Source organism: Halichoerus grypus, chromosome 12 (assembly GCF_964656455.1).
Source record: "Halichoerus grypus chromosome 12, mHalGry1.hap1.1, whole genome shotgun sequence".
NCBI lineage: Eukaryota > Metazoa > Chordata > Mammalia > Carnivora > Phocidae > Halichoerus > Halichoerus grypus.
In genome coordinates this window covers 742229-765452 of record NC_135723.1, presented here as the reverse complement: position 1 = coordinate 765452, position 23224 = coordinate 742229, and the positions used below count along the sequence as shown (strand labels likewise).

At 55.0% G+C, this 23224-nt stretch overlaps 1 protein-coding gene, 2 long non-coding RNA genes and 1 other non-coding gene across 9 annotated transcripts in view; 3 read left to right on the top strand and 1 right to left on the bottom strand.

Annotated features, from left to right (window-relative positions):
• The window catches only part of CCM2 (CCM2 scaffold protein), a 45207-nt gene extending 32404 nt beyond the window's left edge, over window positions 1-12803 (bottom strand). The window contains exon 1 of one of the 4 annotated variants that reach the window (XM_036085245.2): window positions 12612-12803. In XM_036085245.2, the coding sequence (XP_035941138.1) occupies window positions 12612-12641 (30 nt within the window). In that variant the 5' untranslated portion in view covers window positions 12642-12803. The remainder of the gene's footprint in view (window positions 1-12611) is intronic. The other 3 variants (XM_036085247.2, XM_036085240.2, XM_078059898.1) reach the window with 3 other exon arrangements.
• A 1143-nt stretch (window positions 12804-13946) lies between these two features.
• Window positions 13947-18519, top strand: LOC118531323 (uncharacterized). The gene is made up of 2 exons (XR_004915118.2): window positions 13947-14294; window positions 18357-18519. It is a non-coding gene; the product is annotated as an uncharacterized LOC118531323 (long non-coding RNA).
• Window positions 18520-19177: 658 nt separating this feature from the next.
• LOC118531322 (uncharacterized) lies at window positions 19178-21813 on the top strand. Of its 3 annotated transcripts, XR_004915116.2 has the most exons (5): window positions 19178-19313; window positions 20433-20588; window positions 20844-20997; window positions 21443-21576; window positions 21698-21813. It is a non-coding gene; the product is annotated as an uncharacterized LOC118531322 (long non-coding RNA). The 3 variants fall into 3 exon arrangements; XR_013443043.1 differs by having other exon boundaries at window positions 20847-21576; XR_013443042.1 differs by having other exon boundaries at window positions 20844-21576.
• On the top strand, window positions 19745-19876 carry LOC118531327 (small nucleolar RNA SNORA9). Its single transcript, XR_004915121.1, has one exon. It is a non-coding gene; the product is annotated as a small nucleolar RNA SNORA9 (small nucleolar RNA).
• Window positions 21814-23224: the final 1411 nt, after the last annotated feature.

The window sequence follows — 23224 nt, the reverse complement described above, 5'->3', positions numbered from 1 at the left end:
CATACGCAGGGAATGCAGTGAGCAGAGAGCCCACAGAGGGAACGGGGTGAGCGAGAGGAGCGTGCACAGAATAAAAAGCAGGGCCCGCTTTACCCCAGTTCTGACGAGGCCCCCAACCTCATGCCTGTAGGTGAAACCCACCGCAGCCACGCCCAGCAGGGGAGGGAAGGGGCCCCTTCACCGACGGACAAGGCCAGGGCTTCCCGAAGCAGGAGCCGGGCAGGGCTGGACACAGCGGACGGCCCCTCTACCCCCGTCCCCACACCACGCCCCCTGACCACCGCGATCCTGTCCGCGTCCGCGCCATCCCTGGAGGCCACGCAGGCTCCTCCCCGCAGGACCCGACCGCGTCCACGCAGCCCGCACCCGCGCCCACACAGGAAGCGCCCGCTGGCGAGGCCAAGAGCATCAGCACCGGGGTCAGGATGACCCCGCGGTGACGGGCGACCAGGGGGAGCCCAACAGGAAAGCCTCTGAAAACCTGCCGCACGCCGGTGAGCGGGCAGTGAGGAGTGTGACAGAAGCCACACGGGAGCCTCGCACAGACGCCCGAGCAGCTGCCACGGGCAAGGGGCGGGCGGCCCACACGGCACCCTGCCTCTGCAGCGCATGCCGCCCGCATTAATTCCGCCGGGGGTACACGGGAGCTCCTTCTGCTACTCTTGCAAACTTTAGTGTAAAAAAAAAAAAGGGAGGCATGAAAACAACACACGTTTTACAAGACCACAAACAGAAGGACCCGCATTATACAGGTTAGGACGTGTGCCAGTGAAGGCCAGGTGTGCAAGAACTGGGGCCTGGGGATCAGAGGAAAGGAGCAGTGAAGTAGATGGGAAAAAAACACACAGAAGACCAATCAGAGGTGCCCTCCTCCTGTGGCCAAGACCCAGCCACGGAGGGAGAGGGAGGGGAGGCCACGATGTGCCACCACTGACCGGGGAGACAAGGCAGGCCGGTCGTCCAGGACCCCGAAAAAAGGTCACGTCGTGCCTCTCCCGAAATGCTGTGGCACTGGGAGCCAAGCACACGTTTCTTATGGCAGGCAGGACCCCAACATGTGCAAAGAGCTCTGGAAATGAGGGTTCCCAAGCAGGGAACGCTGGGAGATGCGTGGATGTGGCATGTCTTCTCTGCGCATACCAGGTGGTAAGGTACCAGTGACAGGGCTCTCTGCCCCTGGGAATTACAGCAGAGTTCCAGCTCGAGGAATAAACTCACAAGAGCACTCTATGTAGACACACCAGGGTCACCCCAGAAATAGGGGCCACAGACGTCTCTATGTAACAGGCACTGAAACCCAGCAGAATCTTCTTAAGGGATGTCCATACCAGTTACCCTGACTCTTCGACCTCCTTCCAGGATAAATAACTCTGTTCCTGATACTTACCTCAAAGGTGTGCTCACTTTGTCTCTCCACGTGCCAGAGGCAGCTACAGAAATCTGTGCCAACAGGAGCAGCCCAGCAGGGGGAGCCAGGGAGGGCCTACTTCTCCAGCAACAGAACCACAGGACAGAGTTCCAGCGACAAGGGGGTGGGCCCTTCAGAGAATCCACTCACTCTGCACAGTGCACATCCTGACCCACCACCCTGTGCTCCTTCTTACAGCACTCAGGTCTTTCTTACCTTGTGGCACTAAGAGCCCCCCCAGAGATGGTGAAGGAGTTTCAGGAAGGCAGCAACAACTCCCCAGAAAGCACTGTACCCACTGGGCATTAAACAAGTGTCAAATAAATGAAGCCAAGGAAGTAAAACTGTGTACGTGCACAGAAAAGTAGACACACCTAGGAAAGGGATCTGAAAAGCTCTAATAGTTGTTCCTAGCGGACAGGATTTTTTTTTTCCTTTTTTCTTGAATATATTTTGCTATTTTTCTGAGCTGTAAATGTATTTTTTAGTAAGAAAAAATTTTAAGTTCATTTTGGAAAGTAAAACCCAAAATTATTAGCAAATACTATTTTCATCTATCGGCTTGGCAAGTATTCAACAGTCTGGTGATGTGTTATGTGAGCAAGGATATTTGAAAACACGCATTCTGAAAGGTTGATGTTAAGAATAAAAACTGGTACTACTATGGGGAACAATTTATCAGTATGTACTAAAATTACAAATGTACATAAAGCTTCCTAACAATTGCATTTTCAGGACTTAATCCTACAGATACACGTACACACATGTGAAAGGTTAGTAGATGGCTCATGTCTGCATTTTGTGTTAGAGCAAAATGGCAACGTAAAATTCTATAAACAGACTATTGTTGAAATGAATTGCATTAATCCATAAGGGAAAATGCCACTGAGCCCCAATGAGGAATAAAGAAACTACATATGTATAGTGCAAGATCTCAAAAAAAAAACATCAAGAAGAAACAACCCCAAAGAGGTCCCTAGTCCCCTAATAGAAGTAACACCCCCACAGCAATGAGCACATCTACAGTCAGATCTTGGTTTCTAGATACCATTTCCACTGAAAGCAACCAGGATCCTCAGATAAATGTCTGGTTCCAGTGGGCTGGGGCAGGAAAGTAGCAGAATAGCCTAGAACATCTTGTAGCAAACGTAAGCAAGAGCTCAAAGAATACCAGGGACTAGTCAAAAGTCACCGGCCACACACCAACGTGAATACACTTAACATGGCTGAACTGCACACTTAAAAGTGGTTAAGATGGTAAATGGTAGGTTATGGGTTTTTGACCAGAATTAAAAATAAAAAGACATCAGAGCCAGCCTACAGTGGCTCCTATTGGTTGAGTTTGGGACAATTTGAGCTTCAAAGTTAATAATAATAGTAAAAAATTATAGTCAAAGAACTTTAAAATGCAAAAACCTAGTGGTGCCTGGGTGGCTCAGATGGTTAAGCATCTGCCTTCAACTCAGGTCATGATCTCAGGGTCCTGGGATCGAGCCCCGCATTGGGATCTCTGCTCAGCGGGGAGTCTGTTTCTCCCTCTCCCTCTGCCCCTTCCCCCACTCATTCTCTCTCTCTCTTTCTCTCTCTCTCTCTCAAATAAATAAATTAATTAAATAAAAGAAATAATGCAGAAACCTGGTTGGGGCACCTGGGTGGCACAGCTGGTTGAGCATCTGACTCTTGATTTCGGCTCAGGTCATGATCTCGGGGTCATGGGATCAAGCCCCAGGTCGGGCTCTGTGCCCAGCATGGAGTCGGCTTGAGACTCTCTCCCTCTGCCCCTCCACCCTGCATGCTCGTTCTCTCTGTCTCTGTGTGTGTTCTCTCTCTCAAATAAATAATAAATCTTTTTTTAAAAATGCAGAAACCTGGTAAGTGATGAGTCAGCATCACCAGAAATGGAGCAAATCGACATCAGTCAGCAAGTCTGCATGGGGTCCGTGAATCAGATGGCAATAAAGGATTGATGTGATTTTCCTGATTGGATGGGGATGGTTTCTAGACCGAGGTGGGATGGTCCTTGTACCGAGAAAACACACACTGAAGGATGAAGGGTCATGGGGCATCATGTCTGCATTGCTTCTTTTCTTTTTTTTTTTAAGATTTTTATTTATTTGAAAGAGAGAGAGAGAGAGAGCACTAGCAGGGGGAGGGAGAGGGAGAAGCAGACTCCCCGCTGAGCAGAGAGCCTGACTCGGGGCTCGATCCTAGGACCCCGGGATCATGACCTGAGCTGAAGGCAGACGCTTCACCGACTGAGCCACCCAGGCGCCCCATGCAATTGCTTCTTAAATAGCTTAGAAATGTTAACAATCGGGGGATCTGGGTGAAAGGTAACTGGGTACTCTGTGTACTATTTATCCAACTTCTTTGTAAACTTAAAATTATTTCAATATAAAAAGGTAAAAATTCAATAGTCTACAGCAAAAATACTAATGTTGGCTTTATTACATGTACAGGAATAAAATGTCAAAAGTTCTGCAAAGACAGGAGGCAGCGTCCGTGGACCACTACTGCTGACGGGCTCTCGCAGCAGACGAGAAAGAGCATGACAGTGACTCATGGCAGTCTGGGACAAGTTACGGGTGCGTCCTGCAACCCACACAGTGGTGAGCAACACGACAGACCCCTACAAGCACTCGACCCAAAAGAACACAGATGAGGGACGAACAAAGCACAAAAGAGAAGCAGAAAACAAACAGGGAAGTGGCAAACACAAGCCTATCAATAATTACATTAAATGTGAAGGCAGAAGGTACCAGGTGCCAGACTAGATTAAAAAGGTAGAACAAGGGGCGCCTGGGTGGCTCAGTTGGTTAAGCGACTGCCTTCGGCTCAGGTCATGATCCTGGAGTCCCTGGATGGAGTCCCGCATCAGGCTCCCTGCTCGGCAGGGAGTCTGCTTCTCCCTCTGACCCTCCCCCCTCTCATGTGCTCTCTCTCAAATAAATAAATAAAATCTTTAAAAAATAAATAAAATAAATAAAAATAAAAAGGTAGAACAAGGGGCACCTGGGTGGCTCAGTCAACTGAGCGTCCCACACTTGGTTTCGGCTCAGGTGATGATCTCGGGGTCCTGGGATCGAGCCCCGCACTGGGCTCCCTGCTCAGCAAGGGAGTCTGCTTCTCCCTCTCCCTCTGCCCTGCTCGTGCTCACTCTCTCAAATAAATAAATAAGATCTTAAAAAAAGAAAAGAATATGTACTGCCTCATTCCACGTGTGTGATGTTCTCGAGCAGAAACCAATCCCGACAGGCCCGTCTAGAGTGCCCACCATCGAAGCAGCGGCTGCCTCAGGGGAGGGAGAGGCGTCCTAGGAGGCATGAGGGACTTTCTGAGTGAGGCAATGGTCTAGTGCTTTTTTTTTTCCTAATATTTTATTTATTTATTTGACAGAGAGAGAGAGAGCACAAGTAGGCAGAACAGCAGGGAGAGGGAGAGGGAGAAGCAGGCTCTCCGCCGAGCAGGGAGCCCGACGTGGGGCTCGATCCCGGGACCCTGGGATCATGACAATGGTCTAGTTCTTGGCAGGGCTTTCGGTTGCACAGGCGTACGCATCTGTCAGAGTTTAGCTAATGTACTTTTAAGATGCATATGTTTCAGTGTATATAAATTTTACAGCAAAAGAAACTGTGAACGATATTGCACTCCAGCTACGGATAGGCATGCTGAAATATCCAGATTGCAGTGGAATGGTGTCTATAATTTACCCTGAAATGCATCAGAGAGGCAGGGCGAGTTTTCGGGTGCGTTCAGAGATAGACGGGTAGGTGTGCACAGCGAACGTTTATGGTAGAATCTAGGTGGTGGGTGGACAGGGATTTGCTGTAAAATCCTTTCAACTCTGCTGGATCCAAGGACGTTCATAATCAAATGCTGGGGGGTGGACTGCACACTCTTCTTCCAAGGAGGGGGCAGAAGATTCAATCCTGGGGGGAGAGGAGCCTTCTTTTTTTATATATAGATTTTATTTCTTTATTTGACAGAGAGAGAGCACAAGCAGGGGGAGAGGCAGAGGCAGAGGGAGAAGCAGGCTCCCCACTGAGCAGGGAGCCCGATGCGGGGCTCGATCCCAGGACCCTGGGATCATGACCTGAGCGGAAGTCAGACGCTTCGCTGACTGAGCCCCCCAGGCGTCCCTGAGAGGAGGCCTAACAGGGCCTGACGTGGGTCTGACCTCCACGTATGAAGGGCACATCGGCTTCGGCTACTGTTACACCGCAGAATGTACACCGGTGACAGCCACTGACAGGGACATGTCTCCTGGCAATTAGACCTGGGACATTCGCTGACATGGGACCCGCTGGATGACAGACCTGACACGCAGGTCTGTCCAAGCATTAGACCCATAAGCTGCGTCGGCGCCAGGTGGACAGCAAGAGAACGTGGAATGTTCTAGAGCACACAGGACTGCAGAGTTAGTGGTGAGGACGCGCAGGAGACATAGTGGGTTGTGGGTCCAACAGTGTGGGGAACTGTGACGAGTCAAAGAAGTGTGTGTCTTTCTTCCCCGAGTCACGAGAGGCAGCAGGTGAATCAGCGGGTCCCGCATGAGGGGGCTGCTGCACTGTAAGGACAGAGCTCGGCACGGCCACGCTGACCATGCTCGCTTTCAGAGTTCAACGATCCTTCCCACCTCCCAGGTTACAAGATACCCACCATCCTAAGCCTCGGACAAAAGCCTAAATCCCAACATCCTGCTGCACTTAGTGAAGGGGATTATTTCCACTGCACGCATCCAATGCCCACAATCAAATGCCCTAATTCTTGGCACAAGCTCGGCAAAAACACGGCTACTATTCATTCAGGCACACTTCCGAGGAAAAAGAGTAACATTTCTGGCACTGGGCCAGAGCTAAGGGGAAAATTTCCTTCCTATTTCTAACTTGACAAATCCAAACCTAAACTCCCTGCATAACCATGAAAAGCAGCTGCTCTTCTTGGGCTGCGGGAGGAGAGCGAGAGAGCTCGGCAGCGGGAGGGGCCCGCATGGACCACGGGTCAGGACACAGAGCACCGCACAGGTCATCCTGCAACTGAGTAGCCTGTCTGTGTGTCAGGTGACCGTAGAGACCGGGTGCTCAGAACCTCTGGGTTAGACTGAGACCAATGCTCCCCAACATGGTCCTCGCACCGGACTCCTGCCACATCTGCCTGATCTCCAGGGTTTGCTTCCAAATAACCTGCCTTAGTCTGCTTTAACAAAGCACGGACTGGGTGGCTCACACATCTACTCTCTCTCAGTCCTGGACGCCCCAGATCCAGGCGTGGCAGGGCCGGTCCCTCCCGAGGCCTCTCCTGGGCGTCTCCTCCCCGGGTCCTCTCGTGGTCGTCCCTCCGTGCGTCTGCGTCCTGATGTCCTCTTCTGATGAGGACCCCAGTCACACTGGAGTAGAGCCCACCCTGGTGACCTTGTTTTACCTCAATCACCTCTTGAAGACCTCTCTCCAAATACAGTCCCGTCCTGAGGTCAGGACTCCACCCCGTGGATTTGAGGGGAAAATGGTTCAGCCCAGAGCACCTGGGGAGCAGGGGTGGATGAGAACCAAGCTGTTGGCGCACTGATGATGTCTGAGGTGGGAGCACAGGAGCTTTATTACAGGGCCTTCTCTACGCTTGTACTTCATGCCTTCCTAACAAAAAGGGTTTCTGATTCGCTCTCATCAAAGCGCGCTTTCTCTAAAGGTCCACTCTCACGGGTCCTCTGAGGCCCACTTCCAGCTCTGTGACCACAGAGCTCGTCTGTGTCCCCGGCATCTGGTCCTGGCGCTGTCAGAAGGAGAGACAAACATCCCCAGCAGCTTCCGCGGCACCCAGGACCAACCCCCACCCCCACCGGGCCCAGGGCCCCCCCAGCACCTCTCCCACTTCTGAACGTCATGCACACGGGCCCTGTGCAGGATGCGCTGACGCCCACCGCGTCCCCTTCTCCCACGCTGTGTGGGCACTTGCTCTCCAAACAGGACGCAGCGGCCTCAGCCCTGCTCTGAAAGGCGCAAAGCATGTCCCAGGAGCTCGGATAAAGGCACAGGAGGATGTCGTGCTGTCAGATCCGCAGGACTTGGCTGTTGACTCTCACCAGAGAGCGGGGATGAGCCGCGCTACTGCTGCTGCTGACAGAAAGGAAGACACGGAAGACCCACAGTGACCACAGTCACCGAGCCCATCGCCATGGAAGGCGCTTGTCCCCGACCTCACGGGCACACTGCTGACAGCCCCTCTCGCTTCAGAGCGGCCCCCTCGGCGGCACCATCGCTGCAAGAAATGCGTTCCTCTCCAGGGTGCTCCTCCCAAACGATGCTCTGAGCAGGAACAGAGAAGCCCCGTGAGGTTCGAGCCACTACCACGGCCAGTGGGTCATGGGGTCTGAAGGCGGCAGCAACCCTACGGTTCCTTACGTTGAAAATGGATAAATACCAGGTACTATATAAGTGGTGACTCCCCAAATCAGAGCGAAACGAGCCTTGCTGGCCTCCACCGGCCCTATGGTCTCTGCCAGGCACCTCTTGTCCCCGTCTGCCCGCCTCCCAGCTCGGGGCCACCACATGGTCACCCAAGAGTCACTGTGAAACCTCCCCAAGAGGAAAGATAAAACAAGGCACAGACCCCAAAGTCCCTGTGTTAACCCATGTTACGGCTGCGACACATCGTGACTGGCACTTGTTTAATGGGAAAACCAGAAAAGAACAGAGTAAAAAACTCATAGTGCACTGCTTATATGAAGTACCATTTCTTTAAATTCCCATTTCAGCTACACACACACACACACACACACACACACACACACACGCGCTGGCTGACAGCTGGAGACACAAGGGTATAAAGACACGGGTCCAGCCAAGCCCCCAGTTCCTCACGGACACTGCCGGGAGGATGGTCCAGCAGCTACAGGAGCTGATGATTCAGGGCCCATAACCTGGTGGACCGCTTTCTCCCCACTTTTTATATGAAAACTCAAAAATTCACACAAGTAAACAGAATAATGGATGGGGAACACTCATGACCACAGCATTCAGCTATCTCCTCTCTGTTGTGTTTCCAGTCTGAGTAAAGCCAATCTCAGGAATCCCACGATTTTACCTATAAATAGCTCAGCGTGTACGTCGATCAGCTCAGAACTCGACCAAACGGAATACAGACATTGTACCTAACAAAATTAATAATAACTCCCTGCTATTACTTAACATCCAGGCCTACATTTCCAGGGTACCTTATAACCTTTCTTTTTTTCCATTTACGGAATGCACAATAAAGTAACCTAACGTAAAAATATCTAGCCATTCAGGTTGAAAGCGTGGCAGCCAGAGGTGCGACCAGCAGCAGAAGCCGGGACCCGAACAGCATAGAGGCCTGGTGGTGACCTCCCACAGGCTGGGGTCCTCGTCCGATCAAGCATACAATCCAACTCATGCATACACCTAAGTTTCTCACAAAAAAAAATTACATCCTGACGGAACAGTGTCAGAACTCATGCAACTCGGGTCCATTTTATAAGGAGGCAGCCTTATTCTCCAAACCCCAAATCAGGACTTGTGGTCTGAAAGATATCAGTCACTCTGGGGACATGTGGGTGGGAGAGTGACCCCCAGTGGTCATTCCTACTCCCCAGGCCCCATGCCCCTAGCAGCCTATGGACTTCTTGGTCCACACACGAATCCCCCAGATGTACCAGGACCTGTTCATTTCCTGACCGGCTCCTCCCACATCCCCATCAGCCAGGACTTTCCAAGGGACATTAGAAGGGCTCAGGTCACCCTCATCCTATGTGCTAGGGTAGCCTAGGAAAGGACAGGGCTGAGGGCGCCTGGGTGGCTCAGTCGGCTAAGCATCCGACTCCTGATTTCAGCTCAGGTCATGATCTCAGGGTGATGAGATCGAGCCCCGTATCGGGCTCTGAGCTGGGCATGGAGTCTGCTTAAGATTCTCTCTCCCTCTCTTCTCTTCTCCCCACCCCACCCCACCCAAAAAAGAAAGAAAGAAAGGAGAAAGGAAAGGAAAGGAAAGGAAAGGAAAGGAAAGGAAAGGAAAGGAAAGGAAGGAAGGAAGGAAGGAAGGAAGGAAGAAAGAAAGAAAGAAAGAAAGAAAGAAAGAAAGAAAGAAAGAAAGAAAGAGAAAAGGCAGCGCTGTACCTGGGGCCACTTTATATGAAACCCACTCTGTTCTACTTATTCTCTGGCAGCTCACTGACTCCTATGCTAAGGAAATAAATAGGCCACATTAGAACAAACCTGAATAACTGCTTGACAAAACACCAGGACAAGTGTCTGAAGACCTGAAAAAGCCTCCCAATCCACATTTTTAAAGGTTAAATCTGGGGGCACCTGGCTGGCTCGGTCGGTACAGCATGCGACTCTTGATCTCAGGGTCATGAGTTCAAGCCGCATGATGGGCCTAGAGCTTACTTAAAAAAAAAATTAAAATTAAAATTAAAAATAAAGGTTAAATCTGCAATTTTGAGAGAGCTAACTTGAAGAGATAATTTAAATGTCCAAACTGTACTTTCTTTCTTTTTTTTAAGATTTTATTTATTTGAGGGGCGCCTGGGTGGCTCAGTCATTAAGCGTCTGCCTTCGGCTCAGGTCATGGTCCCAGGGTCCTGGGATCGAGCCCTGCATCGGGCTCCCTGCTCTGCGGGAAGCCTGCTTCTCCCTCTCCCACTCACCCTGCTTGTGCGCCCTCTCTCGCTATGTCTCTCTCAGTCAAATAAATAAATAAAATCTTAAAAAAAAAAAAAAAGATTTTATTTATTTGACAGAGAAAGAGCACAAGCAGGGGGAACAGCACACAGAGGGAGAAGCAGGCTCCTCGCTGAGCAGGGAGCAAGATGCGGGGCTGGATCCCAGGACCCCGGGATCATGACCTCAGCCAAAGACAGTCGCTTAACCAACTGAGTCACCCAGGTGCCCCCAAACTGTACTTTCATAAAACTATTAGGTCATTACTTCTGCTATTTTAGCTTGAATTTGGATATAACTTTTAAAATAGATTAATCTGGTTAATTGACCATAAAGAGAACAATGTAAGCACCAAATTTCATGAGTTGGAGGTGACCTCACATGGAATGGAGAAGCAGAGCAGACAGGCTCTGCCTGCTTGAGATTGGCAGAGAGCAAGAGGGAAAGTGTGCTAAGTTGTGGCCTGGATAGGAATTCACACTCCAGAGCTGTCGGCTGGCCTGCCTGTGGGAAAATGAGCTAGGGCAGGGGCAGAATACAGAGAAAACACAGAGCTCCTGGCTTAGGCTACTATGTAACAAGTGATTATCTTCTCTAACAGACACAATGAAATTCATCATTAACCTTCTCTAGGCCTAAATCTTTTTTTTTTTTTTTAAGATTATTTATTTATTTATTTATTTGACAGAGAGAGACACAGCAAGAGAGGGAACACAAGCAGGGGGAGTGGGAGAGGGAGAAGCAGGCTTCCCGCCGAGCAGGGAGCCTGATGCGGGGCTCGATCCCAGGACCCTGGGACCATGACCTGAGCCGAAGGCAGACGCTTAACGACTGAGCCCCCCAGGCGCCCCTCTAGGCCTAAGTCTTAACACTGCCCCCAACAAAAAAATTCTTGAGTTTTACTAGCTTCTCACTTCTATTTCAGGAATGTCTCACTGATTCTTTGTCTCTCCCAGCACTGCTGAATATTCTGATGTTTCTACCAAACCTCGTAAAGGGCTCTGAAAGAAGTCAGTCTATCCCATGCTTCCCCATCACAGACAGGTTAGCGTCCATTCAAAGGGAGTGACCCTCCTCAGCCAGCACCATCTGGCCTGAGTGTGGAAGATGCTTCGAGGCCAAGACTGGTGATCTGCTGGGCCAGGACTAACACTGGCAGCCAAGAGCGCTGGGACAGACGCTCCTGTGCGGGTCCTGGCCCCCCTGCCTGCCTGCCTGTAACAGGGAAGGATGCAGTGGACTGACTTTCTTCCGGAGCCTTCCACCGGCTGTGGCAGAAACATTAAACTCAGCTCTCCCCCTTTAGGGTGGGCAGCATCCCTCTGCAGTCTAGCGCTTGCAGGCTGAATCACTTTCTCGGGCTGTTTTCCAGACTTAGGTAACTGCAACTGGTACCACTTTAATTAGACGCACGTTCCCGACATAACACAACAAGGAGGAAAGAAAGCGAGAGAAAAAGCACCACACGATCCCCTGAGGACCACCGGGCCACACCGGATTTCAAATACAACCTCTCAAAAATGGGGCACCTTGTGAAACAAGGGGATGAGTCAAGTGAAGGGCACCGCTGGCTCAGCCGGCACAGGCTCTACGATCAGAGGACCGAAGTCTGTCTGAAACTTGCACACAAAAGTGCACACTAACGAAATCCAGCACATTAAAAGTCCTCTACCCGAAAAAGAGAAATTTCATTGAAACCCGTTTCCATTTCAATGGCAGCTTAGCTATTAGAGTCTCCTGAAAATGAGCTTCTTTACCAACTGCTCTAGCCCATAATTAAAGCCACATTCTTAGAACTACATGAACTAAGGAGCCTCTCGAACTCTGTCCGAAATCCAACTGCCAAACGTAGCGTCACTGAATCCGCTCAGCGAGAACGAGGTAGCGCGGACCTGCGCCCGCGAACGGGCTGCCCCGCGAGGCACGCTCTTGTTTTCACTCGGTGTCACGAAACCGAAGTCAACTCAGCAGCCAGTGTTCCTGCGGGGAGCTGCCTCCCCATTGTCTCCAGGACGCCGGCCCTGGAAAACTTTCTGGCCCCTCGGCGGGCCGGCGCCTCTGCAGCCCTGCTCCCCGACCCGCGGGCACGGCCATGTGCAAAGCCGGGGTTTGGGGGACTCACTGGCCGGAAGGGGCGGAAAGGCGTGGCCCTTCCTCCCCCGCCGCGCGGGCCGGCGGAGGACCACCTAACCCCATTGTCCAGGGGCTGGTCTCCCACCCCACCCGCGGAGACGGACGCCCGCGGCCCAGTGCCGGGCCCGACCGCGCGCCGTGCACCGGGGAGCCCCGGCCTGCCGGCCACGCTCTCCCCCAACAGTGTGCGCCCCCCGACCTCTCCACGCCTGACCTCAAATCAGACCTCCGTCCGTGCGACCGCCCCGCGCCCCACGCCGGCTGGCCGAGGGCGGCCCCGAGGGACCCTCCCAGTCCACCCCCGGCGCCCGCCCCTCCGCCCCGCTCCGGGGTCCAGCCCGCCCCCCGCCCGGCCCCCGCCCGGCCCTCGGGAGCACGCGCCCGCGCACGCTCACCTTCTTGCCCTTCTTGCCCTCCTCCTCCATGTCGCCGCGAGCGGCCCCCGCGGCCCGGCCCGCCCCGGGAGCCCCGCGCCGCCCGTGGCCGCTACATGCTCGCCCGGCCCCGCGGCCGCCACCGCCGCCGCCGCCGCTCCTGCGCCTCCCGCCCGCGCGGCCGCACTCTCCGTCCGCGGCCGCCAGGGGACGTCCGCGCCCCGCACCCCGCACCCCGCACTTCCGGGCCGAGGCGCGGCCCCGCCCCGCGCCCCGCCCTGCGCCCCGCCCCCACCCCTCAGGGCCGCCGGGAACGCGCCCGCTCTGCCCCGCCCCCTCACGGCCGCGGGAGCGCGCCTGTTGCGCCCCAATCCCGCCCCACGCCCTTCAGGGACGGCGAGAGCGCGCCTGCCCCGCCCCCGTGCCGTCCCCTGCCCCTCAGGGCCACAGGAGCGGCTCCAACTTTTCAATTCTGCCGCCATCTTTAGGGCAGCCAACTTCCCGGCCTCCTCGCGCTCGGGAGGGCCACGCTCAGGGCGGTAGGAAACGGGGGGAGGGGCCAGCCAGAAGGTGAGGGGCGTGGCCCGTAGGAGGGGAGGGGGCCAGTGGGAGGGGCGGGACTCGCGGGAAGGGCTGTGGGTATGGTGAGGGCGTGGCTGGTGGGGAGGGGAGGGCTGGAAGGCGGGGCCTGCGGGAAGGGGCGGGACTAGCAGGGGGGAAGGGCGGGGCCGGCAGCAAGGTAGAGGACAGGAAGGGAGAAGAGGCCGGGCTGGTGGGAGGAACGGGACTATCGGGAAGGGGCGGGGCCGGTGGGTAGGGGAGGGCGGGCAGGCAGGAAGGTGAGGGCGGGTCTGTGGGGAAGGGCAGGAAAGTGGGGACGGGAGGAAAGTGGGGGACGGGAAAGGGAAGGGGGCAGGGCTGGCAGGAAGGGGAGGGCGGAGCCTTTGAGATGGGGCGGGGCCAGTGAGGAGAAGAGGGCCCGGCGGGGTGGGACGGGGCCGGCAGGAAGGTGAGGGCGGGGCCGGCAGGAATGTGGGGGCGGGGCCTGTGTTATGGGGCGGGGCCAGTGAGGAGAGGAGGGCCCGGCGGGGTGGGACGGGGCCGGCAGGAAGGTGAGGGCGGGGCCGGCAGGAAGGTGAGGGCGGGGCCTGTGAGATGGGGAGGGGCCAGTGAGGAGAAGAGGGCCCGACCGGGTGGAACGGGACCCCGGGAAGGTGAGGACCGGATGAGGATGGGGGCGGGGCCGGCAGGAAGGTGGGGGCGGGGCCTGCATACTGGTGGGCAGGGCCGATGGAAGAGGGGCTCTGGGGCGTGGCCAGTGGGTGGGGCGGGGCCTGCGGGGCGAAGCCACTTCCCTTTCTCTTTCTCAATTTGCCCCTTCATTCCCGGGGTCTCAATGAAGCCCCTTTCTGAGACTTCCTCCTCTCCAACGCCTGTGTTACTCAAACTCTGAGGAAGGCGGAAAGGCCGTGACAAGCAACGCCTGGGCTCTGTCTGAACAAAAGTAGCACCTTCACAGTGACCGGGATAGCGGCCCCGCCTTTCACAGCCGAGGCCAGACAGTCCGGCGGGTTGGAGTCAGCAGCAGCCGGGCACGGTTTTGCCACCAAGCCAAGCTGCCAGTAAGAACCTTGCAGCGTAGCTGGCATGTGAACGGGTGCTCGTCTCGACTTAGGTTTTAGAGTGTTGGCTCCTGTGCCGGTGGTGAGTGTATTATCTCCAGCTCCCGTGCGTACTCATTTCCTGCGCGGCCGGATGGAGCCAGGCCCTCTGAGCATCCCTCCCTCGCCAGGTGGCCCGGGGTCCCAGAGCTGTGCAAAAGGAACCGCTGGGAGGCGGTGCAGGAGGAGAGGGCTTTGCTGCCTGGCTCCAGGGAGTTCCCTTGGCAGGCACCTGCAGAATCTGTATTCTTCAGAGTTTTCTTTCCTTTTACTAGCCAATCCCTTGTTACCCCACCCCCCTATTATACTTAACAATTCTTTATAGTCAGCCTTTCCTGTGCCCTGTTTCTGTCTTCTGATTGGACCCTATTTGATAGTCTCAAGCACCCCCAAAGGTATTCCAGCCCCTTCGGCACATCAAGCAGAGGTGGGGGAAATTATCTTTCACTCTACGGTCTGCACTCATTTAGCAGCAACATCCCCGCACACAGACGAGGCGGCGCATCTGGTCTTTAGTCTCCCACCACAGCACGAAGCCCTGATAGTCCGGGTCTCCCACTCATGTACATACTTCTCACTCGGCAACGCAGCCAAGAACACTACTAACTCCTCTTAGCCTGTGTTTTAGGAAAAACCCACTCTCCTCCTGCATCTCCTTTCCTCTTACATGGCTAGCACTCCCTCAACACTTCCGACACCAGATGTGTGAGGGTTTTCCCCACACCAAGCAATTCTGTGACATCAGCTGGGTGTCCCACACTTTAACTCACTCTGGCACCATCTACCCAGAGATGGCATTGGATCCCACAGGTTGAGGGCTCAGTCCCACAAGAACCCCCCCACACACACTTCAGATGCCTACAGCAAGTCCAAGTTGTTACCTGTGCTTCGGACTAATTGGCTATGAATCGGGGTTCCCATGATCCTCCCTTGGGTCAATGAACCTGCTAGAGCGGCTCACAGAACTCGGGAGAAGAGTTTATTGTTTATCGATTTATTATAAAAGGACATGATAAAGGGTACAGGGAAACATCCTGATGGAAGAGATACCGAGGGCAAAGTGTAGGGAAGGGCACATGGAGCTTCCATGCCCCTCGGGGTACGCTATTCTACCAGTACCTCCACGTGCTCACCAACCCAGGAGCTCTTTGCACCCCCATACTATTGGGGAAATAACGAGCACCAACCAATGAAAACAAGCAAAGGCTATTTGTCCAGAGCCTGCTATAATGAGGGAGTCCCTGCCTCCCTTGGTTTGGCAGAGGCCGAAAGGCAGGCAGGGATGGGGAGAGATTCATGGCAGAAAAAGGGGGACTCAGGGGTGCCCTGATGGGGGCTGTGGGCCTGAGGGAGCTAGAGGTAAGCTAAGTAGACGTGGGGCATCCCATGTGTTTATTGTTCTCTGAGTTGGAACAGGGAACAAAAGTAGGTAAGATGTCAATTGTTGACCGAGTGCTGGTACATCTGGCTTATGTGGATTGTGATGGGGCGTTGTGTGGCTTCCTGGTCGTCACTAGACACAGCAGTCTGAATTCCAGCAGTCGGCTTCCTGGGCAGGCTTCTGTGGAGGTGGGTTTGGTTTCTGGGCAAGCCACAGCAGGTCATGGGCCTATTTCTATAAACGGTCTGGCCACTGTCTAGGTGTATATTCAGTTTCTCAGAATCAACACTGATGAGGCAGCTGCAGGGTTAACGGAAAACAGCATTTCTCCCAAGGTCGCACCTCAGCTGTGTCCTGAGGGCCTCCTTCTTCTTGCCAGAGCCCCCTCTGTGGCCCCAGCTCATGAACAAAAGTGACTGGGCCCGGGGTGCCTCGGTGGCTCAGTCGGCTGATCATCTGACTCTTGGTTTCAGCTCGCATCATGATCTCAGGGTCATGAGATCGAGCCCTGCAACAGGCTCCAAGCTCAGCGGGGAGTCTGCCTGAGAGTGTCTCTCCCTCTGCCCCTCCCCCCAAGAAAGACTGAGACCCAATTACTAAGTTGTCTGCACTTCATGACAGCAAGGATCTAAAGCTGACCCTCACTTCTCCTCCTCAGAATTATTCAGTGCAGGGGCGCCTGGGTGGCTCAGTCGTTAAGTGTCTGCCTTCGGTTCAGGTCATGATCTCAGGGTCCTGGGATCAAGTCCGCATTGGGCTCCCTGCTCAGTGGGGAGCCTGCTTTTCCCTCTGCCTGCTGCTCCGCCCCGCTTGTGTGCGCGCTCTCTCTCTCTCTGACAAATAAATAAAATCTTTTTTAAAAATAATCTTTAAAAAAAAAAAAGAATTATTCAGTGCAATCCCAAGTCTTACAAAATTCCCTATCTACTCTCGTGATGAGACACACCCCAGATTTCTCTAGGGTTCCCTCTTTGCAGCAGATTAATAAACCAAACTTTGTTGGATGCCTGGTTTGTCCCTGGTGGACCTAGCTGTTGGTTTTTTTCACCCAGCTCAAGTATCACCTCTTCCACTAAATCTTTGGATGCAATTTTTCCCTCCTCCAGCCCCAGAGCACTTTCTTTGCATGTCCTGATGCTAGAGTTAACCATGTCAGGACATTTTCTCTACTAGACTGTAAGGTCCTTTAGAGACTGTGTGGGATTCCTCTTTGTATCCAAGAAGTCCTAGTGAGACAAATGACCCACACCTGACCAGACTAAGATGGGAGGGCACTGAGGTTACCTAGACGGGGTCTCACACAGATGCCTTCCCACTAGACTCGAGTTTTCAAGAAAGCCCTGAACAACTGAAGATTTATCCTCAATTGGCCTGCTCAAAGATAGTTTTCCCCAACTCACATCTTGACTAGATTCCAACTAATTGGTGTGGGGTTTGTTGTTGTTGTTGTTTGTTTGTTTTTAGTGAATCTTTTCCCTGTTTCCAAGGCTGGGAAGTCTTTAGTGTTTTCTTTCTTGTCCCTCTCGCCCATCCACTATCTCCCTCATGAGAACAAAATAGCTAGCAAATAACTAACTAGATGTCTCTGAGTTGTTGTTTTTTTTTAAGATTTTATTTATTTATTTGAGAGAGAGAGACAGATAGTGACCGAGGTAGCGAGAGAGAGAGCAAGAGAGAGCATAAGCAGGGAGGAGAGGAAGAAGCAGGCTTCCCACCAAGCAGGGAGCCAGATGTGGGACTCGATCCCAGGACCCTGAGATCATGACCAAGCGGAAGGCAGATGCTTAATGACTGAGCCACCCAGGCGCCCCAGAAGAGCTTTTTTCTAAAATGATAATAAAATTCATTAGAGATGGGAAGATGCTCCATGGAAGTTTTTTTCCAAGTAATAAGAAAGGGTGCCAAAATATTAAAAACCACATAATCAAAGCTCAGTTGCATTGTCAGGGAGGCTGCATGAGACGGACACAGAGACAGACCTCTCAGCAGTTCTTAACTATCAGACTATCGGAAAGAACTTTCTCCAAATCCACATCTCAAAAGAATAACTCCATTATTCTTCCAAGCCAACTGGGATATATGCCTGAAAAGAATATTAGCAATTTGGCTCTGGAAGAATACATAGTTACAGCCAAGGAAACACCAAAGTACAGCCCGCAGGGTCTCCCACGGGAGGCCACACAGCATGGCCGTGCTTCTGAGGAGGCGTTATAATCTAGAGCTGGTTTGGTCCTTCATCGTGTACAGGCCTGGAAACTAGAAGTTACAAATTCATTGAGAATTCACTCGAAGTGTTTGAAGAAACTCTTTTCTTCATTAAGCAAGTCAACCCGTTGGATTTATCACGGACCCAGCATGGTATGAAGTGCTGCATGGCGTGTGTCAAAAAACAACTCAGAGGGGCGCCTGGGTGGCTCAGTCGTGAAGCGTCTGCCTTCGGCTCAGGTCATGGTCCCAGGGTCCTGGGATCGAGCCCCGCATCGGGCTCCCTGCTCAGCGGGAAGCCTGCTTCTCCCTCTCCCACTCCCCCTGCTTGTGTTCCCTCTCTCACTATGTCTCTCTTTGTCAAATAAATGAATATCTTTGAAAAAGAAAAAAGCTCTTCTCTTTCAGTCCTGGGGGAGCCCAACTTTTTGGGTCACAAATATACACCCTCCCAGCCATACCCTGGCCCTCCATAATCCATAACCATGTGCCTTCCTGGTTCTCTTTATCTCATGGCAGAGTGTCGGGCGACAAACAGCACTGAAGTCAGCTGGAACAACGTGCACCGAGCCCTAGCCTTGTTAACCTCTTTGGCTGAATGTTATTCTCCATGTCATCAATCTGGAAGTAATATTCCTGCCCGGTCTCAAGAGATTTAATAAAATATGTAATTGGATCTGTATACTCTAAAATGCTTGAATGAATTTAGCAGGTGCAAAATGAGTTTCAAGTACTGCTCGGCTTCTTTACCTACAGAACACGTTCTCGCCTTCCTAGCCTGATACTCAAGACCCTTGAGCGTGCAGTCCTTGCCCACCTCTCCTGTCGGAGAACACCCTGCCACCCTACAACGCTTCACTGTATCTCCAACACGCTGCACCTTTCCAGCTTCAATACCTTCCCTTGTGGGTTCCTCCGCCGGTGGGGGTGGGGGGATCGAATTAAAACCCAAATCTCCTCCCGGCCCAGACGACCTCTCCACAAAGGCAGAAAAGAAGATACTTTTATTAAACCAGAGAGTGATGCGCATCCCGGGCAACCCGCTAAAGGGATGCGAGGGCAGAGCGCAACCTCGCTGTCCGACCGCGCTCGACGAACCCAGCCCCGCGGAGGGCGGGGGCCCCTAACCAGCCGGGACACGGGGCGCCAGGGGGCCGCCAGGGACGCGCACCAGTCCGCAGACGGCAGTGCAGCGGCGGCCCCGGCGGCGTGCGCCCCGATGTGAACGCGGCAGCCGGCTCTCCGACCGCCCCCCTCTGCCGTTAGGGGACTTCCGCCCGCGTCCTCCCTGCGGTCGCATGCGCGCCCGGCGCCCGCGTGACGTCACTGCGGCCGGCTTCCGGGGGGCTGCGTGATGACGCAGCGCGCGGCTGTGCGTGGGGCTCCATGTGTCTCCGGCCGCAGGCAGCTTCGGGGCGGCGCGGGCATCCGATGCCATCCGAGGTCGTCGGGGTTCCAGGCGGCGTCTACCGCCGGGTGAGCTCCGGCCGGGGTGCGGGGCGCCGGCCGAGCTTCCGAGGGATGGGGTCGCGGCTGCCGCCGGGGCGGGGACCCGGGGTCGGCCGACCGCGGCGTGCGCTGACCGCCTGTCCCCGCTCGCGGCGGTGCCCGGCCCCCGGCTGTCGCGGGAAGCCCCCGCGGAACCCGCCCGGCCCGCGGCTGCGGAGTATGAGCGGAGCGGCGGCCTCCGTGCCAGGAAGACTGCAGGGAGAGGCCGCTCTGGGTAATGGCTGGGCGTACGGGTACCCCGTGGGCTTGCGACTCGGCTTCTGCTCCGGGGTGTCGGGGCCGCGGGGGGCACCGCGCAGGGCGCTGCTGCCGTCCGGCGCGCTCGCTAGGGCTGCCCGACCTGGAGCCCCGATCTGCCCCCGGTACCGAGTGTCCGCTGTGTGCCCGGGGCATGTGGGCTGCAAGCCTCCAGCGTGCTCGGGTCTGGGGTGACCCTGTGCATTCCTGCAGTGCTTGCGAGAGCATCCTGAAACGGTTTGAGGCCTTGCCCTGCTCCGTCCAGAGCAAGGTTATAGAAATTTCAGACAGGTGTCCGTGTCTGGTTCGGTGGCCACGTGCCACTGCTGTTGGATGAAGCTCATAGGCGTTGGAGTTCGGTTTCTTACTCTCAGTACCCGCATGGCAGGTGCTGGGAGGTTCTAAGCAGGGCTGCCGCGGGGGGAGGGCTCGGCAGGGGAAGACACTCCTGCTTGTGTCCCACCTCCTAAACCTTAATTCTTCGCCCAGCTCAGTCTTTGAGCACCACCGTGAGGTGGTCTCGGTCCAGTACAGAACAGGGGCCCAGGGTCGCCCAGCCAGAAAATCGCAGGTCGCGATGGAATGCCAGGCCCCTGCAGGCCCACCGTGTGCTCCTTTCCGGATTCCTGACCTGCACGGAGCAGTGGAATCTGGAAGCGGGTGGGAAGCGTAGGTGGGAGGGGGTGCCCCTGGGTCCCTGCCTGGGTTTGCGCGCCGCTGGGTGTGGTCAGGGGTGGGCCAGGATGCTCATGGCAGGGCCGCGTAGCTCTTGGCTCCTCTGGGTGGCCGGTCACGCCACATCTCCGTCGCGCTCGAGGCTTCTGGCAAACTTGGGGTCTGCCTCTTCAGTCCAGGTGCAGACGCTGAACACACCGGCCTGTGAGCTGCGCGCGGGAGACGCTCCCTGAGGCTCCCGTGTCTGCAGTCCTGGGAGCAAGGCGTTGGCTGAACTTCGGCCCATCTTTTCAAGGATGTTGGAGTAGCAGACAGCCGCGGATGGACGAGGTAGTGCCTCCCTCCAGAGCAGGCCTGCTCTCTGCTGGGAGAGGTCTGGCTTTCCTGGACCGCGCGGCCACCGCATGTGCTGGGTGCCCCCTGGCTCCCCTGTGTCACCCTGTGGGAAGAATCAACTGTCTTTGTCTCTAATCGGAGAGCCTCACATGTCCTACCAGCATCCCTGAAACTGGGGGGCTACCTTGTCGGGGGGGCAGGGTATACATCAGACCCTTGTCCGTTTCTGACCGGCACGCCCCACCCCAGCAGGCTCTGCTCTGGGTCCCTGCCCCAGCACAGGACACGTGGTGTCTGCCCTCCCCCGCTGTTCCAGCAGCAGGAGTCCCCAGGGGCCAGAGCCTGGAGAGCGCCGAGAGGTGGCCTGGTCCGTGTCTGCGGGGCTGATCTGGGGTCTGCAGCGGTAAGTATGCTGCAGAGGCCTGTCTCCTGTTCATTTCCGTGAGCCCCCGCCCCCAGAAGAATTTCAAAACCCTCGACTTGCTCTGGCCTTTCCATCTCAAGTCAGGCGATTGAGTCCCGGAGGCTCATTGCCTTCAAGCTCATGAGACTGTTTTTGCACAGCAGTGGTCTAGTACCTGGACTCCTGGGGCCCCGATTCTGTGGCCCAGCGTTGGTGGACTCTGTGGTTTTGGATTTCACCTGCAGCCTTTTCCCCAGGACCCTGCTGGGTCAGTGGTGTGTTGGCCTGGGAAGTCAGGCTGCTGCCACGTCCCGTCACAGAGACCTCAGCCCACCGTGGGGTCAGGAGGGGCATCCGGGTTCAGTTCCTTTTAGTTCCTTTCTGTCTCTCTGTGGCAAGCAGCGTTTAGTCCCTGGCTGTGTGCTCACGTCACTTGATTTCACAGCCAGCCTCCGAGCTGTTCCACGTGCCTCCTCCTGCCTGAGGAAGCGGGCCCTGGGGTGTGGCCTGCACCCGGACATGCCCCGTGAGGGTGCAGCTGGGTTTGAGCGGCTCTCGTGCCCCCTTCTGTCTAAGCAGGTGTGCGTCCTCGCCGGCTCCCGTTCAGGGAGGAGAGGGGGTTTCCGGTGCGGGCCCAGGCTGGGGAGTGGGCAGCTCAGGGCCTGGTGTGCACATCTGACTGACGTTTCTCTGCCCCCAGGTTTGGGTGCCACACTGCTCCGGAAACGAGGATTCTTGCTGTGCGTCGGGGCCCAGGCCCCTCTGACCTTCTGTGCGGGAAACGAGGGGTGGTTAATAAACAGTCTTTTCAGCGTGTGCTGCGATCGGCTTGTGTCTCCTTTCCGTGTGCTAGATACAAGGAGCGGGATCCCTGGCCGTGAAGGGAGTGGCGGCCAAAGTCCTTCAGCCCCGAGGTGTCTCCTTGCTTGACGCCCGGGTGTTTGCAGAGTGCCGAGTAGGTGATGGGCTACCAACACCTGCCATCGGGAGCTTGCCCTGGGGATCCTGGATGGGTTCTGCTGCCTGACAGGCTCGTCTGCCTCTTGTCCTCCTCCCTAGTGCAGGTCAGACTTGGGAGCGAGGCTCACCTTCACACGTGGGCACACAGAAGTGTGTCCATGTAGGAGTGATGCACATGCCCAGTTGGCTTCATTTGAAAAGTAACACATCCAGGCACAGCCGGACACTTTCACATTCGGTTTGTTCCTGATGTCATGGCAGCTGCACCCCCAACACACATACACACACCCTGATGGGAAGAGCGGGAGGTGGCCTCCGAGGTGCCCTGGTGGGGCCCTTCCCTGCAGCAACCCGCAGTTCTGCATGTCCTGAGATGAGCTGGACCTGAGTCTTCAGTGAGCAGGGGAACTGGAGGGGGCTTGGCATCAGCAGGGGCCAGGGTGGGGTCCCCAGCAGCCCCCTGCCCTCCTGCTTGGTGCCCCAACTGAAATCCTCCAAGGGGTTTGTCCCACCCAAGAGGAGGGGAGACAGACCAGGCAGGGAAAAGACATGCCATGTTCTCCCAGCCTTGGGACAAAGGAGGCATGGGCCGTAAGTCCTAGGTGCAGACCCCGCAGTTAGGCTCAAGGTCACGGTGGCAGGGTCTAAAGCCCAACAGCAAGGTCCGCCCAGGGGCCAAATCCCCAACCTCAGAACGGTCTTGACATTTCTACCAGGAAAAACCCAAAACTATCCAGTGACGTGAGAATCATATCAAGTTGCGGTTTCAGAGCACGGGCTGAGTTGTTCCTTTCAATTTAAACCCTGGGCTAGAGGAACCCATGGGTTGAGAGGTTGAGGAAGTAAAACCCCGGGACCAGATTCTCCGGAGCGTTGGTGTGGAAAAGCCCTTCAAAAGCACCAGCCCCAGAGGGGGTTGCAGAGGGGATCCCCAGAGCCGGGAGGATGAATGAATCCTGAGGGAACGGTCAGGCCAACAGCCCCTTGGGATGGTGCACAAGGGCGCAGGTCTGGATTATGAGGCTTTTGAATAAGCACTTCCCAATCTTACTGGGTGTGTATTCATCCTAATGAATTTGAAAGGGTAAAAAAAAAACCTTAACTTGCGTGTCAATTTTTTCAGTTTAAAAAGTGAGCTTGTTGAAAGGCAATTACTACAAGAGCCTCTCGAGTACAGAATCCCCCAGGCAGCGTGTGGATGACTCACTTTTGGCAAATACTCTGGCCTCCCCGGCTGGGGGGCGGGGAGGGGGGGAGTTGAGAGAGA